The sequence below is a fragment of the Lonchura striata genome, chromosome 20 (genome assembly GCF_050655825.1).
Source record: "Lonchura striata isolate lonStrDom1 chromosome 20, ASM5065582v1, whole genome shotgun sequence".
In the NCBI taxonomy this organism is placed as follows: domain Eukaryota; kingdom Metazoa; phylum Chordata; class Aves; order Passeriformes; family Estrildidae; genus Lonchura; species Lonchura striata.
This window is the reverse complement of record NC_140722.1, coordinates 14,510,723-14,527,138: the sequence shown is the minus strand read 5'-3', so window position 1 is coordinate 14,527,138 and position 16,416 is coordinate 14,510,723. Positions and strand designations below refer to the sequence as shown.

The window sequence follows — 16,416 nt, the reverse complement described above, 5'->3', positions numbered from 1 at the left end:
GATTGAGCACAGAGCACCACGGTCAGGCAGCTCTGATGTTGGAAAGGTGCAGCTTTTGGGGTTCCCTGGTTCTGAACCCCTTTTCCTCCTCTCTTACCTCCCAAAGGCAAAATACATTTGCTGGATTATGTTGTCAGAATCAGGGTCTCAGCACTTCTCCATTTTATCAGGGCTGTTCTCAGAACTGTTTCTTTGCTCTTTAGGGGAAGTTATTTATCCCTTTTCTATGCAGCCAGCATCTTCAAGCACTGGCAATTTGACAACTTAATATTATTTTTTCCCTTTGTAGGATGATCACAGCAGAAAAAGGATTGCACATATTCCTGTAATTCTATTCTAGTGTGGAAATCAACATCCCTGGCACATCCCAACCCCTGCATCAAACCCCAGCTGTTCCTGAGGAATGGATCTCCAATTCCTCCATGGCTTCCTAGCTCCTCTTGCTCCAAGGAATGAACTAAAGCCTAACTCTAGCTCCTGGATCTCAGGTCCCTGGAGTGAAGCAGCATGCTGCTCCTGAACTCGCTCTCCAGCAGACAAAAAGCTTTTTGCCAGAAAAATGTTCAGCACCAAGTGTGAAAAAGCCATCCCAAAATTTATTCTCAAAAATGTCAACAGAAACGCATCAGTAGATACTCAAAACTACAGAGTTCTTAGAAATCATACATTCACAATGTAGAAACGTGACCATTGGGATGCCTTTTGCGTGGTCTATGTAACAATATCCATTTTACAGTGTAAACAGGTACTGGTATGTTCTTACCCACGAGTCCAGCAGGAAAGGCACAACTCGGCATACAGAGATCATAAGCAAGAATCAGGTGCAACAGCATCACACAAACTTTTGGTAAATCTGCATTTCTGGGGCCTTCCACAAGAGACTGGACTTGAAGCTTTCCTGCAGTCAACAGCCAGGTTTCTTTCCTTCCTTCAGTCCTTCCACACCAAATGCTCCCTTTGCAGCCTGGTTCAGATCCCATTCCACATCCAGTTCCAGCAGGCGTTCGAGGAATAGTGAAAGGTCAGTCCAGCAACTCCTCAGGTGCTTCCACTAATAATACAACAGGTTTTGGTTTCACATAGTGCATGGAAGCATCTGCTCAAATCTCAGTCATTACAGTGGTCATTATTAGAAAAAATAGACACTACAACTACAAAAGGAAAAAAATGAGGTAGATAACTTAGAATCCAGATGACTATCCCAGCAACCTTCATACAACACACATGGATCATTAATTACCATTTTGGTGGAATGCAGGCTCACAGACCACCAAAAAAGCCTTAATGACCAGAGTAGGAATGCCATCCAAAAACCCACAAAACATTTAACCTAAGCATGAATACTTCATATTTAAATACAGGTTTACATAGACTGATCTCCTAAATTACCCAAACGAAAAAAAAAAAAAAAAAAAAAAGTCTCTTGCTAAGGAAACCAGTTCCCATGGCAAATTGCAACAGTCACCTGAGATTCCTTGCAGAGCTTTCAGACCTGACTTCCCAAGGCAAGCCTTCCCTTTCAAGAGGAGACAACAATAAAAAAAAAAGTATATACATACCCACCCATGCTTGTTTGGGGCTCTTGGTATTGAAATAAAACATCTAGGAAAAACTGCACATCTTTGGAAGCAGGAATTTTGGCACTATACTTGAAGGACTGTCCTAGTAGTAGTATTAAATAAGCAGCAGTCAACAACACAATTAATTACTTAATAGCAGTGACTAAAGAAAAACAGCAACTTCCTTTTCATAGAACTTCTGAGGCAAAAAAACCAAAGGAATTAAAAAAAAAAAAACCAACTTTGTAGTTTTCATAGCAATTATTAAGAAAAAGTACATTCAGAAACCACACAGAGCCAAAAATCCAAACAGAAAAATTCTAAGAGGGTGGCAGACATTCTAGGATATTTACCCGCATCAATAGTTTCCATTTCTCATCAGTAAATAGAAGCTTTTCCATCAACAGTAGGTTGTTTCCACTCTATTCAAAACCCCCATTATCACTCTAAACAAAGAGGTAAATAGTCTAACCTTTGGAATTTCAAGTTGTAGAAACTTCTGTAAGGCTTGTACACATTAAAGTCACACGTAAGAACTACTTTGCAAGACCCGCATCTTTCCAAATAGAAGGAAATCCTATTCTTTATTAATTACTATTTGCAAAGCAACGTCATGATTGTACTCTGGGCAACTCTTACAAAGACAACCATAAAATCATTTGCACGTTGATAGGAAAATAGGAGGCCGAAGTGGAATCTCTTAAAAATATATGTTTGCGTCTATATATATTTGTTCTTTGTGTAGGTCAACTCCTCTCGAGTCTTTAGCTAACGGCGATTTTGTTCTCCTCCAGGAAGAGAGGGAACTGGTGTTTTGGCACACTGTCTGCAGCAGCGCCGCCCGCCTTCTCCGCCTCCGAGGCGGCGCCAGCCTGGCCCGGGTCCGCCTTGGAGGCCGGGCCGGAGTTCACGGGCGAGCCCCCGGGCACGGGCACGGGCAGGGCCCCGCTCTGGATCACCGAGATCTCGTTGGTTTTCACGGCCAGCCCGTTGCTGAGCACGGCCGCGTACTGGTTCCACACGGCGGGGTCGATGCTCACCGAGGGCGCCACCATCTCCTTGGGGAACATCTCCGACACCTTCTTGGGGTCGTTGCCCAGCAGGGCCATGGGGTTATCGATGGACAGCCGCCTGCCCCGCCTGGCCGAGTTGTTCCACATGTGGGTTCCTACGTGGACCTTCCGGAGAGGGGGGGAAGCAAAGAGAATTGTTAATGCTGCAGCTCTTCCGTGGCGCACCCGAATTCTACTTTGCTTGCAGCCAAGTAGCCCAGAGAAGTCAGGCTTGCTCCGTTTGCATTCTGGTAAATATTAAGTTGGGTGATTCTTGTAAGAGCTCCCTTCCTGGCACGTGTAAGACACAGTCATTCACTGTCTGACATCACCGTGGCTCTCTGGAGTTGGCTGCTAGAGGGCTTAGAGGACAGTTTTACACTCGGAATAAGCGCCGTTGGCAAAGACACCCTCTCTCTGCCCAAAACAGAAACCACATTATCTGCTGCAAACAGACCATACTGAAAAAAAATACTGGGTAATGCAAAAAAAACCCCAAAAAACACTAAGTAATTTGGCAGAGAGGTTCATTTAAGCTGAAATCTTCCACACCACATTCTGCTGGTGCTTCCAGCAAGGCACTGCAGAGTATTTTCTCTCCCTCCCCATCAGCATTTATGCAAGAGGACTGAAGAGCTTGAAGAGGTTCCCACAGGGAGGGAAAAACCTCTGTGCAAGTGAGGGAGCTGAATCCCTCACAGGGCAAATGGATTCATCTGGCAAAGGGACAGACTCACAGCACTTCTTCAGCATGTGCTTAGCCACAATCCCCAAGCACTTTCTGCCATCTCAGGATTATCCTAGTTTATCCCTTCTCATCTCACAAAATTTCAAGCAGCGCAGTGTAATGCATTTACTCAGCAGGCAGCGTTTTGTAGCAGTCTATGGAATGCTTATGTCTTGACACATCCAAATCCAAATTAAAAAAGAAAGCAATCTGCTTAGTGAGTGCTAAGCCTCCCCTTCCATCCCAAAAGGAAAGTCAAGGACGGCAGCAAAGACCTGTGGGTGATCTCAGTAGCACACAAAAAACTGTGTGGAAAAAGTCAGGAAGGAGACAAGGGTCAAAAGTAAGTACTCGAGGAACTAAAAGAAAATCAGTGCTGTCTCAGAGGCAGGTCAAATATCAGAAACAGCCTTTCCATCTCTAGTCTTAGTCTCAGAGACCAAGGAGATGACAACAGACAGGACCCACCTTCAGGTTTCCTTTGGTGGTGAAGGCTCTCCCACAGATGGTGCAGGCAAAGGGCTTCTCCCCGGTGTGGGTGCGCTCGTGGATCTGCAGGGCGCTGGCAGAGGAGAAGTTCTTCCCACAGGTAGTGCAGATGTGCTGTTTGGCAGGACGGCAGAACTTGGGGCGTGGCACCAGCAGAGGGGCGACCCCAGGGGACAGAGCTGGAGGGCCAATGAAGTGGCCAGTGCTGAGGGGACGATCGCTGGGCAGCTCCATTTTTATCAGGGCTGGTGGGGCTCTGACAAAAGCAGCTGGAATACTGCTTCGACCTGGAAAGAAAGCAAAGGTGATGCTTATCCCAGCCTAATTCTGCTGCCAAGCTTAAGCCTGGCTGAGACTCCAGGCCCCACCTTTGAAGCTGTGTGTGCCTGAAGAGCACATCTGCAGAGGCCACCACACTTCCCAGGATACCCTAAAACTGATCAGTTCATTCCTGGGTTTGTTGGTGAGATTGAAATACAAAATCTTCCGGCCACATTTAGATCAACCCTAACACCTCAATGCTAAAGAGCCTGAAAACCCCACAAACTATTTTAGGGTCTCCATGTCACACTCCTGGGATAAGCAGTTTTCCCTTAAAACACAAATGTGTATTTTTAAAGAACTATAAAGACATGTTAAGTGGGCCCATGAAAGACAGAGAGGGCACAGTCTGCATTAATTTTAAGGAGATGACAGCATTTAAGCCTTTGAATTTTGGGTCTTAATCAGGAAAACTTTACAGGGCCTTATCCAAACAGAGCAGGAAGAGGGGAAAGCTGAGCAAGTTTTGTTCTACTGCTGGTCCTTTTAGGATTGATTTCCTACTGCCCCATGCCAAATCCCTGGCAGCATTTTGCCTTACCATATTCTCCATTTGCAAAGTGTAGCCCAGGCTCTTCCTTAATGACCTTGCGACCAATATTGCCGTAGGTTAAATCCAACGCGCCGACAACCCCTTCCACTTCTGCAGGAGCATTCTCGGGAGCCTCCGACTTGCTGCCCGTGCCTGCATCCTCCTGGGTGTTGAAGGCAGGCGACTTGGACCTGACGCTCTCAGCCTGGCTGTTGGCCGGGGACGGCGCCTGCAGGGACGCGGCCTCGGAGGCGGCGGGGCTCCTGCCGTTCTGGTAGTCGGCGTCGCCCGCCACCGAGGACGAGTCGTTGGTCATGCCATCGCTCTCTGCCGAGCCGTTGTCGCTGGACTTGAGGCTGCTCTGCCGCTGCAAGCTCAGAGAGGAGGCGACCATCTTCATCTGGTTCTCCAGCGCTGCAACCCCTGAGAAGGCGGGCGACTCTGACTGCGCATCGTACGGAGTGGGAGGCTTGGAAGAGCTCCTGGGGCCATCCTGAGAGTCCACGTCGTCTTCCATGTCTATGCTTTCCACCGTCTCCTCCGGGCGCCCGACGTCTCCGTTCTTCTCGGGCGCGGCGGCCTCGGCCTCGGCGCTGTCGCAGGGGGGTTCTGGCATCGGCGTGTTGGGGATCTGCCCGCCCATGTGCATGCGGATGTGCTGCTGCAGCACCACGGCATTGGTGAACTTCTTCTGGCAAATGGGGCACGAATGCTGCATCTTCAAGGGGGTATTGGCCCGGTGGACGCCGTAGTGGGTTTTAAGGTTCCCTTTAGTGGAGAAGGCACGGCCGCAGATCTTGCACTTGAAGGGCCTCTCCCCAGTGTGGGTGCGGTAATGCATTTTCAGCGAGCTCTGGCAGCTCAACACTCTGTGGCAGATCAGGCACTCGTTGGGGTCAGCAGTGGATTTGTCGATATTTTCAACCAGCTGCTGGAGCTTTGATGTCTCTGAGCCTTGCTCGTTTGACCCACCTACGTGGAAGATGCTCACACTGCAGGCAGCTTGTGGTGAGCTCAAGCTCTGCTCCGTTCCCGACTCGTGACCGACCGCCCCCGATGAGGAGGAGCCACCCTCGCTTTCGGGAGAGGGCCTTGACTGCAGCTCACTTGAGAACGGACTAGGCAGAGCCTCTTTGATGCCTGCCAGGCTGGAGATGCTCTGAGGCGCGCCGCTGGCCACGGAGGTAGGCAGAGTTGTTAGGAGAGGTTTGCTGTCCACAATCAGGTTGGACTCATCCAGTGGCACAGACATCCCGTACGGGATTCCAGTGCTGGTAGGAACATTGTCCAGGTGCTCAGGAACTGGGTAAGGATTCATCTTTATGTGGGGGTACTTGTCTTTGTGACGCTGAAAATGCACTTTGAGGTTTCCTTTGGTCGTGAAGCGGTTCCCACAGATGTTGCATTTATAGGGTCTTTCCCCGGTGTGGGAGCGGAGGTGGATCTGCAGGGCACTGTCGTTGCCAAAGACCTTCCCACAGAATTTACACTTGTGTTTGAAGAACGGCTCCTCTGCGTTCGGTTTGCTTTCAGACACGCTGATGTTGGGGGGCTTCCCCTTGCCCTTCTTTGCGGAATCCATCACAGACGAGACGGCCGAAAGCGGGTTCTGGAAGATGACCGAGCCGGAGGACTGAGGTAGCAAAGGATTTGGGAACTGAGAGATGGAGCCGGGGAGGCCTCGGCTCCCCTCTGGCTTCAGGGGGAAGGAGGAGGAGAGCCCAGCAGCCAGCGAGCTGGCGGCCGCAATGCCAGTGTTCGAGTGAGGTAGTTTTCCTTGCTTCAAGGACTCCAGCGACAGGCTCTGGCTCCCCGCCTTCTGCCCGATTAAAGCCACGGCAGCCGAGAGCTGCTGGGACATGTGGGCACCCAGAGCCTTGAGCGGGTCAGTAGCAGCTGCTATGGAGGGGTGCAGGGCGTGGGGAGCCATCATGGCAATCTGGATGCGGATCTGCTCCGTCAGCTGGATCTGCTGGAGCTGCTGCTGCTGCAAGCACACCAGCTGCTCCAGGATCATGGGGATGGCGTTGAAGCCCGCCGCCGAGGAGGAGATGGCGTCGGACGCCCGCTGGTTCACGGCCACCTTGGTGCCGCGGATGGTCTGCAGAGTCACGTTAGTGTTTGGTACTTTGGCTTTGGGTAGATAGCTTAGGCTGGCAGCCGCAGGCGTGAGGGGGGGCTCTATTTTAAGGTACATTCCTCCTACCGGTTCAGCGTCCATTTTTCCTTCTCTCTTTTCCACAGAGCCAGTGCAGCCCTTGGCCTGAACGTCCTTGCGTGTCCTGCCATCCACTCGGTCGCCTGGGAAGGTCCCCAGAGGAGCCTCGGAGAAGCTCTCGGGGGGGACTGTTCCCTCACTGTCGTTCATGATTAGAACAGGCGGATTTTTAGTGCAATTTTTCTTATGCTCAAGGAATTCGGAGAGAACAAAGAATTCTGCACAGCATTTCTCACAGATTTTGGTTTCCTCCGTGCGGCACCTTTTGGAACTCATTTCACCATCTCTATCACCTGGGACGTCTTGTGGACTCCCTTAAAATAAAAGAAAGTCACATTATTAATTGGTAGATTTAGACCAAGCATTCCCTATTAAGATCACTGACTGCACCTGAATTGCAAGTTAAAGTACATGACACTGGAATCAAGTTTGCAGATCAGTCTGAAGTTCTGCTCTTTGTTTTGAGGCCAATTCCTTCACAATTCAAAATTAATCTGCATCTCAGTTCAGTTTACGAGAAAAAACATATTTTAAAAGGACTCTCACAAGGCTCAATGAAAAGGGATTTCGAAAAAATCTCTTTTCATACAGGTAAAAATCCCCTGGAACAGTTCTGCAAGGCAGCACCTGCAACACAGCTTAAAAGGAACACCAGGACAGAGGAGGCATTGAAACACTGAGCAAAACACCACACATGAGTTATCTGTTACCACATGTTTACACTTCAGGTCCTAATTCTTTGTTACCCACCTCTCAAAAATTCATACAAGATCGTTGACACAGGAATTTTGAGCAATTCTTACTGTACCGATCTAAACGAGTTTTGCTTTATCATTATGAAAATAATTACAACCCAAAAGGGCTGACAACAGCAAAGCAATGCCAATAATTAGCTCTAAAATCCTTTGAAAGCCAACACACCCCAAGCAGTAATCTCTACATGGACACAGTAGCACAGACGTGATTAAATTTCGGAACTTGACACTTGAGTATGCCCGTCCATTGATACTTATGAGAATTAAAATATAATACAAGTAACAAGTCCTGCTTGCAAAACTACACCAAGGCATTTCCGACCTCGTACGAGGCCTCCTTCAAGTGCACCCACAACTCACCCACTTCTGGGAAGGGGCAGGGAAAGCCAAGCTGGGCTCCAAGTCCACTCCTGCCCTTCCACCACCAGCACACCACAGCTCAGAATGAGCAGAATTTGCACGTGGGGAAAAAAGAAAAAAAAAAAATCGGGGAAATATCTGAACTGCAAGAGGTTAAGAGAAATGATAACCAAAACAGGATGTTTTTGCTCAGCCTTGCCATCCCTCAAACAACAAACTCCCAGCCCGCTGGAGGCAGGGCAGGGCTCAGGGCAGCAGTGCTCAGGAGGGAAAAGCTCCAGAGATGGGCAGGCAGAAAGGGCTGGGGCAGGATTCCAGCCCCGTGGGCTGAGACTCACTGGAGCTGACTGGATCTGCCCTAATTTGAAGGGTGCCAAGGCTGCAGTGGGCACAGGCCAGCGGTGTCACCCCTCTGTCCTGCCCAGACCTCCTGGCTCCAGCCCGGTCCCCCATGCCCCCGGCATGGAAGAGCTGAAGCTCAGCAGCTCCTTGTGGCTTTGGTTTGTGCAAAGTGTGGGCAAACCACACCCGGGTGTGTCCTGAATGTGGAGGGGACCATGTCCAGGTGACAACTGGAGCTCGTTACCCTGCTGGAGGGGGTGGAAAAGCACTCTGAGGGAGGATATTGCAAACTCTGCCATTTCTCACCTCAACAAGGGCACTGTGTGTGCTCAACAAAGCCAGCTTCAACTGTTTAATGTTGTGTGGCACGAAGAGCTTGTGAAAGTTTACTTTTAAAAATAAACATTTGATCAATAACAAAAACTCCCAAGTATCAGAGGCCTGCTCTGCTGTGATCTGCAGAGCAATAAATCCAAACCTGCACAAGTCCTTGAACGGGGAGGAAGGGAGTTCTCAGCAGCTATGTTTGGATGCCTCCCATTTAAACAGGGAAAATTAAACACTTCCCCTTCAGCCCAAACAAGTCCTGTAAGTGAAAGAAACAAGAATGGCAGCAGGCATTTCCCATCCCAGGTATCATTAAAGTGATGTCTCTAAAGCTGATTTAACTCTAAAAACACAGAGAAGTCCAGCCTGCAGACAAGTACTACTACACAATTCAGAACTTTGTTGTCAACAGAGTCAACCAGGATCAAGAACAAATTATTTTAAACTCATTTTGCACGAGTCTGAGTAGATATACTTGGAAAAAAGGTATCTAGATTAAAAAAAAAAAAAAAAAAAAAAAAAGAAAAAAAAAAAAAGACAAACTTCCAGAACTACTCTACACTGGTTTGAGAGGTTTTGACTTTCCTATTTCATGCAGTACACTAAAACATGAAAACCTCTTTTCCATGTCCTTAAGTGTTTGGGGCTTTCCCAGTCCCATCTCCCAGGCAGAACGACATTGTTTCCACATCACAAAATATTAAAAAATAAACCTCAGCTTTTACTTTTTCCAGTGGCACAAAAACATGTACACCAAACACTGTTGCCCACCCCTCAGGAGATATTCCAGGATAATGTCTAGACAAGTCCTCAAACTTTAACTGCTTCAAAGCATCCGATCATTTATCTCCTTTCCCTTGATAAAACTTCTTATTTTTCTACTTCTGTGCTGATAAGATCACACTGAATTCAATGCCCCTTTCCCAATCTCCAGCACAGCTCACATTCCTCATTTTCATAATTCTGAGGCTCTCTGGTAACTTCTGTGGTTCTGAGCAGCAGTTGCCATCTCAGAGAAAGGGACTCCAGTACACTGAAGGTCCCTGTGCTGGGCAGCAGAGGTTGGCAGCCCTGCCCTGTCACATATTTTTGTGTCCCTGAAGCATTAGCTTAACTCTGAATAAATTCAATTCAGAGCTTTGAAACGACTTGCTGCATGGCAAATAGAGAAGTCATGCATTATTTTCCCTTTTGCCTTAAAGAAAGGGTTTTAGATAAATTCACAAGCAGGACGCTGGGTTATTTTACAGTAGCTGGAATAACAAAGGAGCAATTGACTATTTCTGTAAAAAACCCAACAGCTCCTGTGAAACCCATCGTGATTTGTAACCTCCTCTGCCAGCCCAAGTGCTGCCATCAGAGCACCTCGGGCACCCGAGCCCAGCAGAGAAATGAAAGAACGGGCTGAGCTCGGGGCTGCCCACGCCAGGAGGGCAGCTCTGCCCACCCAGGATTTATTTATCCATCAGTGAAATGAAAGAACGGGCTGAGCTCGGGGCTGCCCACGCCAGGAGGGCAGCTCTGCCCACCCAGGATTTATTTATCCATCAGTGAAATGAAAGAACGGGCTGAGCTCGGGGCTGCCCATGCCAGGAAGGCAGCTCTGCCCACCCAGGATTTACCCAGCTCTGCCCTGCCAGGCAATTCCTCGTGCACTTCACTTAACCCTCTCCAAAGGCTTCCCAGGGACAGGACTTCTACTGTGGTTTTTTTGGTTTTTTTTTATCTCCCCACCCCCGAATTTCAGGAATGTTATCTCTCAGCATCTAGTTATCCAATAAGTTAGAAGAATGCAGTAAACCCAGCAGGGGGGTTAGATTCAATCACTGGCAAATGGATGGATAAAATCCACTATTGTGTAGGACAAGGCAGTCATCGACAAGGAAGGCTGATAAAATCCACACTGCTTGAATTTTTTTTTTATTTTTTTTTTTTTAGGAAAACAGTAAAAGGAGTGAAGTAAATCTGGTTTGATGTGATTTCAAGCAGGGTGCTGCTGGCCTATCACTCATCTAGGCCATTAATGACTTTTTTTCTCAACTTTATTTCACTTGACTTAGAGTAAAACACAACTCAAGCTTTCCCACCCACTTTTTTAAATGAAGAGTTTTAATACCTTTGGTGAGGTTACTTTCCCCACAGCTTACATTTGATCAACTACTTTTACTTTAAGGTTAACAAAAACCATGCACTTCCCCGGTTTAAATTAACTCGTGAAGGATTGATTACCCACCCTCCACTCCTGACACGAACCCTCTGCCATGAGCTCGCTGTCGCTCTCAGGGTCGCGCTTCCCTGATGCTTTTATTCTCCAAAGGAGAGGACTGCCAAAAACTCCAAACTGCCCCAAATCGCCCTTCTCCTACTATCAAACACCATTCAACTGCGACAAAATCACTTTCTTGACTAAGATGCACAACTGACAACTTGCAGAGCTACTCCAAAGGCCTCGATGCTTTCTAGGCTGAATCCATCAGCTGCCTTTTCCTACCCAAGAACGAGGCAGAATCGCGCATCACCCACAATCACCAGCATTTCACGGGCTTGCGGCCTCTCTCTCAAGCCTTTAATTAATTATCTACTTACTAATTCCCCCTTTGGCCTATCCACAACTTCAAGCGACACATCCAGCTGGAAGGCAGAACAAACCAGAGCGGTTGTGAAGGGCAGAGCCGGCGCTGAAAGGCGCGGGGAGCGGCGGCGCTGCCCCCGGGGGCTCCGGGCTGCCGGCCCCGCTCCGGGCCGGTACTCGCGGCCCCGCTCCGGTACTCGCGGCCCCGGAGCTGCCGGGGCCGGTCGGTGGAGGGCACTCACGGCCCGCCGGGCCACCGCCGCCCCGGGCGGGGCCGCCGCCGCCCCGGCACCCACCGGAGCCGCCGGCCGGCCCCGCACACCGCGACCCACAACCACGGGGGTCGCTCCGGCCGGCCCCCAGCCCGCCGCCCCCCGAGCCCCCCGGCCCGGAGCGCACTTAAACACTCGCACGGTGTTCGGGAGCGAGCTAAACGGCACAAACCCCGCTGCCAAGGTCAATTGCATGAGAGTCCTAATTGTGAGCCTGACATCAACTTACCACCCACAGCAAGCAGGAGGAGGCAAAGGTTAGAGCAGCAGCTCTGTCAAAACGTCACACGCCGCCCGAGCGCGGCGAAAGGGCTCCATCCCTGCTACGAATATAATGTTTCACTTACGTAAAAGGAAAAGCAAGCCGGGCATCGCCCCCCTCCGCCCCCCGGCACCCTCTCCCCCTTCCCGGGGCTGCGGCACCCCGGGGATGCTCCCGCACCCCGGGGATGCTCCCGCACCCCGGGGATGCTCCCGGCCACCCTCGCCAGCGCCTTCGGGCAACCGAGACAAACCTAAGATCAACCACCACAAAACTCGGGCTTTCCTTGTTCAACCTTTCCTCCTCCAACATCCCTCTCCAGTTCTACAGAGCTCGGCACACGAATCGGAGATACAATTGAAGCAAAGCTACGCTAATTTTACCCTAAGGAGGAAAAAAAAAAAAAAGTTGCAGTTTGATACTGTATTTTTAAGAATGAATCCGATTTTTAATGGCAGCAATCCAGCACAATAGGCATTTTCAAGCCCTTTGTGGAAATGCTAATTTCCAGTATGTAGCATTATTCCCCTGTGACCACCTGCTGATTTTTTGACCTGTTAATGGATCCCCAGGTTCGCGGGACACTTTAACCCGCTGCATTGTTCACAGAGGTGGGTCCCAAATCGCTCTGCGAAAAAAGGGAATGCTTGCAAAAAAGGAGATAAGGACTTGATTTTATTATTACGAGTATGTGTATATCCTCGCTAATGCCCCAGACAAATCCCTGCGGAATTTCGACTTTGTTATTCAACTTCATCACTTATTATTTACGGGCACACCTGGAGCGGGGAATATCAAGACTTATTTGGGAGATTGGCGGGCGGTCCGAGCCGTCGGAGCCGCAGCCTCGGGTTGCATTTCGGAGAGCGGAGATCCCGCACGGATCAGTGCGGGACCTGCCCCGACCCCCCAAATCCACAGCACCCCACGAGCAGCAGGAGAATCCCCCGGGCGGCGCCACAGCTTCCGCAGATCCGCCGGCCTGGGCGGCCGCCGAGGACTCCCGGAGGGATTTCATCCCGCGTTTGGTTGTTAAAACTGAGAACGGGAGGGGGAGGAAAAAAAAAAAAAAAAAAGCCCGAACAACAATAACAAAAAAGCAGCTGGCCATTGCCCCGGAGAGCGCGGTGTGGAGCGATCCTCCCTCCCTCCCGCACGCCTCCCCCGCCCCAGCGCCGCATCAGGAGTGATTAACCCTTTTGTTTCAGCGCGGGGCCGGAGGTGCCTTTCCAGCAGCGGGCAGAGATTTACATGTGGAAACATCACCTCCATCCCCCCAACCTAACCATATGCACAAAGGAAAACAGTCATGCATTAAACATGGGATTTATTGCCTTCTGGCCAGCATGCTGTTTCTTAAGTCACCATTAACCGGACCCAACAATTGCACATTTCGACTCAAAGAAGAGAAGGGGGAGGAGGGGAAAAAAAAAAAAAATTAAAGAGCCCGAACCTCCTGCGGGCTGGGAATAAGCAGCTCCCGTAACGTGCGTGGGTTTCGATCAGTTCTAGGCACGGAAACAAAACCAGTCCCAAAAGCAAGCAAACATCCCAAAGAAAGTTCTTGGGGGGCACATTCGGGCACAACAACCGCAACAACTCCGAACAAACTCTCCCCATCCGGGCGGGCCGTGCCTTCCTCCCGCCGCATTCCGGCCGGGAGCGGGACGGGCACCGCGGAGCGTCCCGAGCTCCGCTCCGAGCACCGAGGGAGCGATCGCGGCGGGCCCGGGAGCCGCGGGTCCCGCAGCCGGCTCGGGAAGATGCTGCTCCGGGAGCCCGGGCCCGCTCCCGCGGGGGACCGGCGAGTGCCCCCGTCCCTTCCCCCGCCCCACCGGCAGCTCCCGGCCGATTTCAGGCAGAATTTCTGCTTTTCCCGAACGCGGCCCCGAAATGCGAGCTCCCCGAAGATGGGGAGAGCGCTCCGCGGTGGCGAGTCCCCCACGCCGCCCAAATACAAAGCGCTCGCGCACACCCCGCATTAGCTCACCGGAGTTATTTTAGGAAGTCGGAAATCAAAGATGGCTGGAGGTCAAGCTACAAAAGGTCCAGGGCGATTGTGATCTCCAACAAAAATAGTCCGAGCGTGGAAGTTTTTCCCCCCGTTTTCTATTTTTTTTTTTTTTTTAAACCCCACAAAAATTCTCATCGAACTCCCGACAAAGTGCTAAGCACACCGAGGAAACCCAGCCCGAGCCATTTCCTACCCCTCCGAAGTTCTCGGTAATTTCTCCCCCTGCTCCCCCACCCCTTACCCCCATCCCCCCAATTCCCTCCGCCTGGGGAGGCTTTGGGGTTCCCCTCCCGCGCGGCCGCGGCCCCACGCGGGACCCGGCGGAGGCTCCGCGGGCGCGGGGGGAGCGTGCGGGGCATCGCGGGGCACCCGCCCAAAGCCGAACCCCCCCAAAAATAACGAGGAGCCCGCGCCTCGCTCAGCCCCGCGGGGGAGTTGGGCCCCCCAAAAAAGCCGGGGCGAGCCGAGGGTCGGCTCCTGGCGGAGCCCGCGGGGGGAAAGGCGCGGGGGCGAAGCACGAGGGTGGAAAAAGCCCCCCGGGAAGCGCCCCTCGCTCCCCGCCGCCTCCGCGCATCAGCCGAGCCGCGGCCGCCCCGCGCCCCCTCTGCGCTCACCACTTGCAGCATCTGGGGGCTGCTCCTCGGAGTTGATGTGCTGGGGCTTCGCCTGCTTCCGTCGCGACATGGTGCACCAGCATCGGGAGCGTGCAATAGTAGCAATTATTTTCCTCTTCACAACAAATTCCTAGAGTTGGGAAATTTGGGCGGAATGCGCATGTCAGAGTAATTATTATTATCAATAATGCATTGCGATTTATCATGGGTCCCTGACGGCTGATTGGCCTGAGTCCAAGGGCTCACAGATTATTCAAATCAGCCCCATTGATCCGCGCAGCGGGGCACGCTGGGCCATGTAGTCCCCGCGCCCGGCCCGCCCCGGCGGGCGACAAAGGCGAGAGCCCCGCGGGGCCGCGGCCGCCCCGCTAAACAAACAGCGCGGCTCTCCGCCCGCATGGGACGCTGCCTCTGCTGTCTCACCTGCGCCTTTGCTAGGTGCTGGAACGAGTTTTCCCCCTCCCCCCCTGTGGCAAGCGGGACAATGCTCCTTCTTCCCTTTGTGGCCCGAGAAGGTGGCCGGGGACGCGCCCCGAGAGATGCGCGGGGTCCCGCGGCGGGGCGGCCGGCCGGAGGGGCTTTAAAAGCGGATGCAGACAGCGTAATTAGGCGGGTTTGCTTCAGCTGTTTGAGGACTCTTTAAAGTCTCGCTTTCTGGGAATCGGGCGAAGCTGAGCCAGTGGTATTTTTAACAGCGAGTAAAACGTGAGGCACGTGAAGGCTCGTGTGAAAAAGTTGAAGCAGAAGCGCTTTGAGAGTGTTTTCCCACACTAAGCTGGCTGCGTTAATACAGGCTGGAATAATTTTCATCTTTACTCCCCTTTTCGGCTGTTGGGGTCCATGGGAACGTGAGCCACGTGGAAATCTTCCCCACAGCCCCGGCCGGGTGGCCCCCGGTGTTGGGTGGCACATTGGGGACAGTCCGAGTGGCTGCAGGTGACTGCAGGACCCGGCTCAGCTGAGCCTCCCACTGAACTGTGCTGTAAAACCCCGAGTGGCACAGCAGAGTCACCCCAACCCCTCTGACCCCAAAGCCAGACTGGTCCTGCAAAAGTGAAAATGTGAGCATCCTTGAATGTGCGGAGATCTGGACTGCACACCTCCAAAAACTGCAAACAACTCACAAAAACTGCAAATGCCCCAAAGTCCTCCAAAAACTGCAAACACTCCAAACAACTCCAAAAACTGCAAATGCCCCAAACAACTCCAAAACCTGCAAATGCTCCAAACATTGCAAAATCTCTGTGGGACACACAATTACTTTTTGATTTAATGTAGAACAACACACACGCCCCAGGTCTATCTGTGAAAAATGAAATGGTTTGCTGGAAAAGACTGGGGAGAGATTGATTTGATGATGATGATGATGATGTGGAGGAGGAGGAGATGAGAGAGGGGTCCAGGAGAATCAGGTCCAGCTGAAGGCACGCTCGGTTTGCACTTCCCATTGCATTCATCAGCAAGCAATCGAGCAGGGTCCGTGCCTCAGTTTCCTGCCTGTGCAGTGAGGGTTCCAGCTGCAGAGCTGCTGTGTGAGCAGCATCCACCCCAGGTGATGGGGTGGTGCAGGAAGGTGGTGCAGAGTGGAAAACCCAAATCTGACTGATGGGGTGGTGCAGGAGTGTGGTGCAGAGTGGAAAACCCAAACATGACTCGCCAGCGGGAGGGAGGAAGCGATGGCACCTCAGGCAGCCACAGGACTGCCACAGGACATTGCACAACCCCAAGTTTCACCTGGTTCTCTGCTGGCACTTTTACCCTGCAAAACCCCCGGGGGCTGTACAACATCTGCTCAGTACCAAAATTCGTGCTTGTGCACAGTCATGCCAAATACTGGTCAGGATTATTTTTATTTTGGTGGTGCTTGATGAGGGGGGACCTGCATGGGACAGGCATAAAATATCTTAGTATAGTAGATCGAGGTAAGCAGCGCATCCTGATCTAATTAGTTCTGTATCCTCCCGGGGCTTGGTTTTGTTTTTATAGTGTCTCATAAGGGG

At 51.4% G+C, this 16,416-nt stretch overlaps 1 protein-coding gene across 3 annotated transcripts; it reads right to left on the bottom strand.

Annotated features, from left to right (window-relative positions):
• Positions 1-574: 574 nt before the first annotated feature.
• Positions 575-14,625, bottom strand: SALL4 (spalt like transcription factor 4). 3 transcript variants are annotated; one of them, XM_021534037.3, is made up of 4 exons: positions 14,417-14,625; positions 4,690-7,212; positions 3,807-4,114; positions 575-2,737 (listed from the first exon to the last, which is right to left on the bottom strand). In XM_021534037.3, exons 1-4 carry the CDS (start codon positions 14,484-14,486, stop codon positions 2,324-2,326), a joined length of 3,315 nt encoding a protein of 1,104 aa, XP_021389712.2. In that variant the 5' UTR covers positions 14,487-14,625; the 3' UTR covers positions 575-2,323. The 3 variants fall into 3 exon arrangements, with proteins under 3 accessions (XP_021389712.2, XP_085414438.1, XP_085414437.1); XM_085558312.1 differs by lacking the exon at positions 14,417-14,625 and adding an exon at positions 13,779-13,893; XM_085558311.1 differs by lacking the exon at positions 14,417-14,625 and adding an exon at positions 11,756-11,861.
• Positions 14,626-16,416: the final 1,791 nt, after the last annotated feature.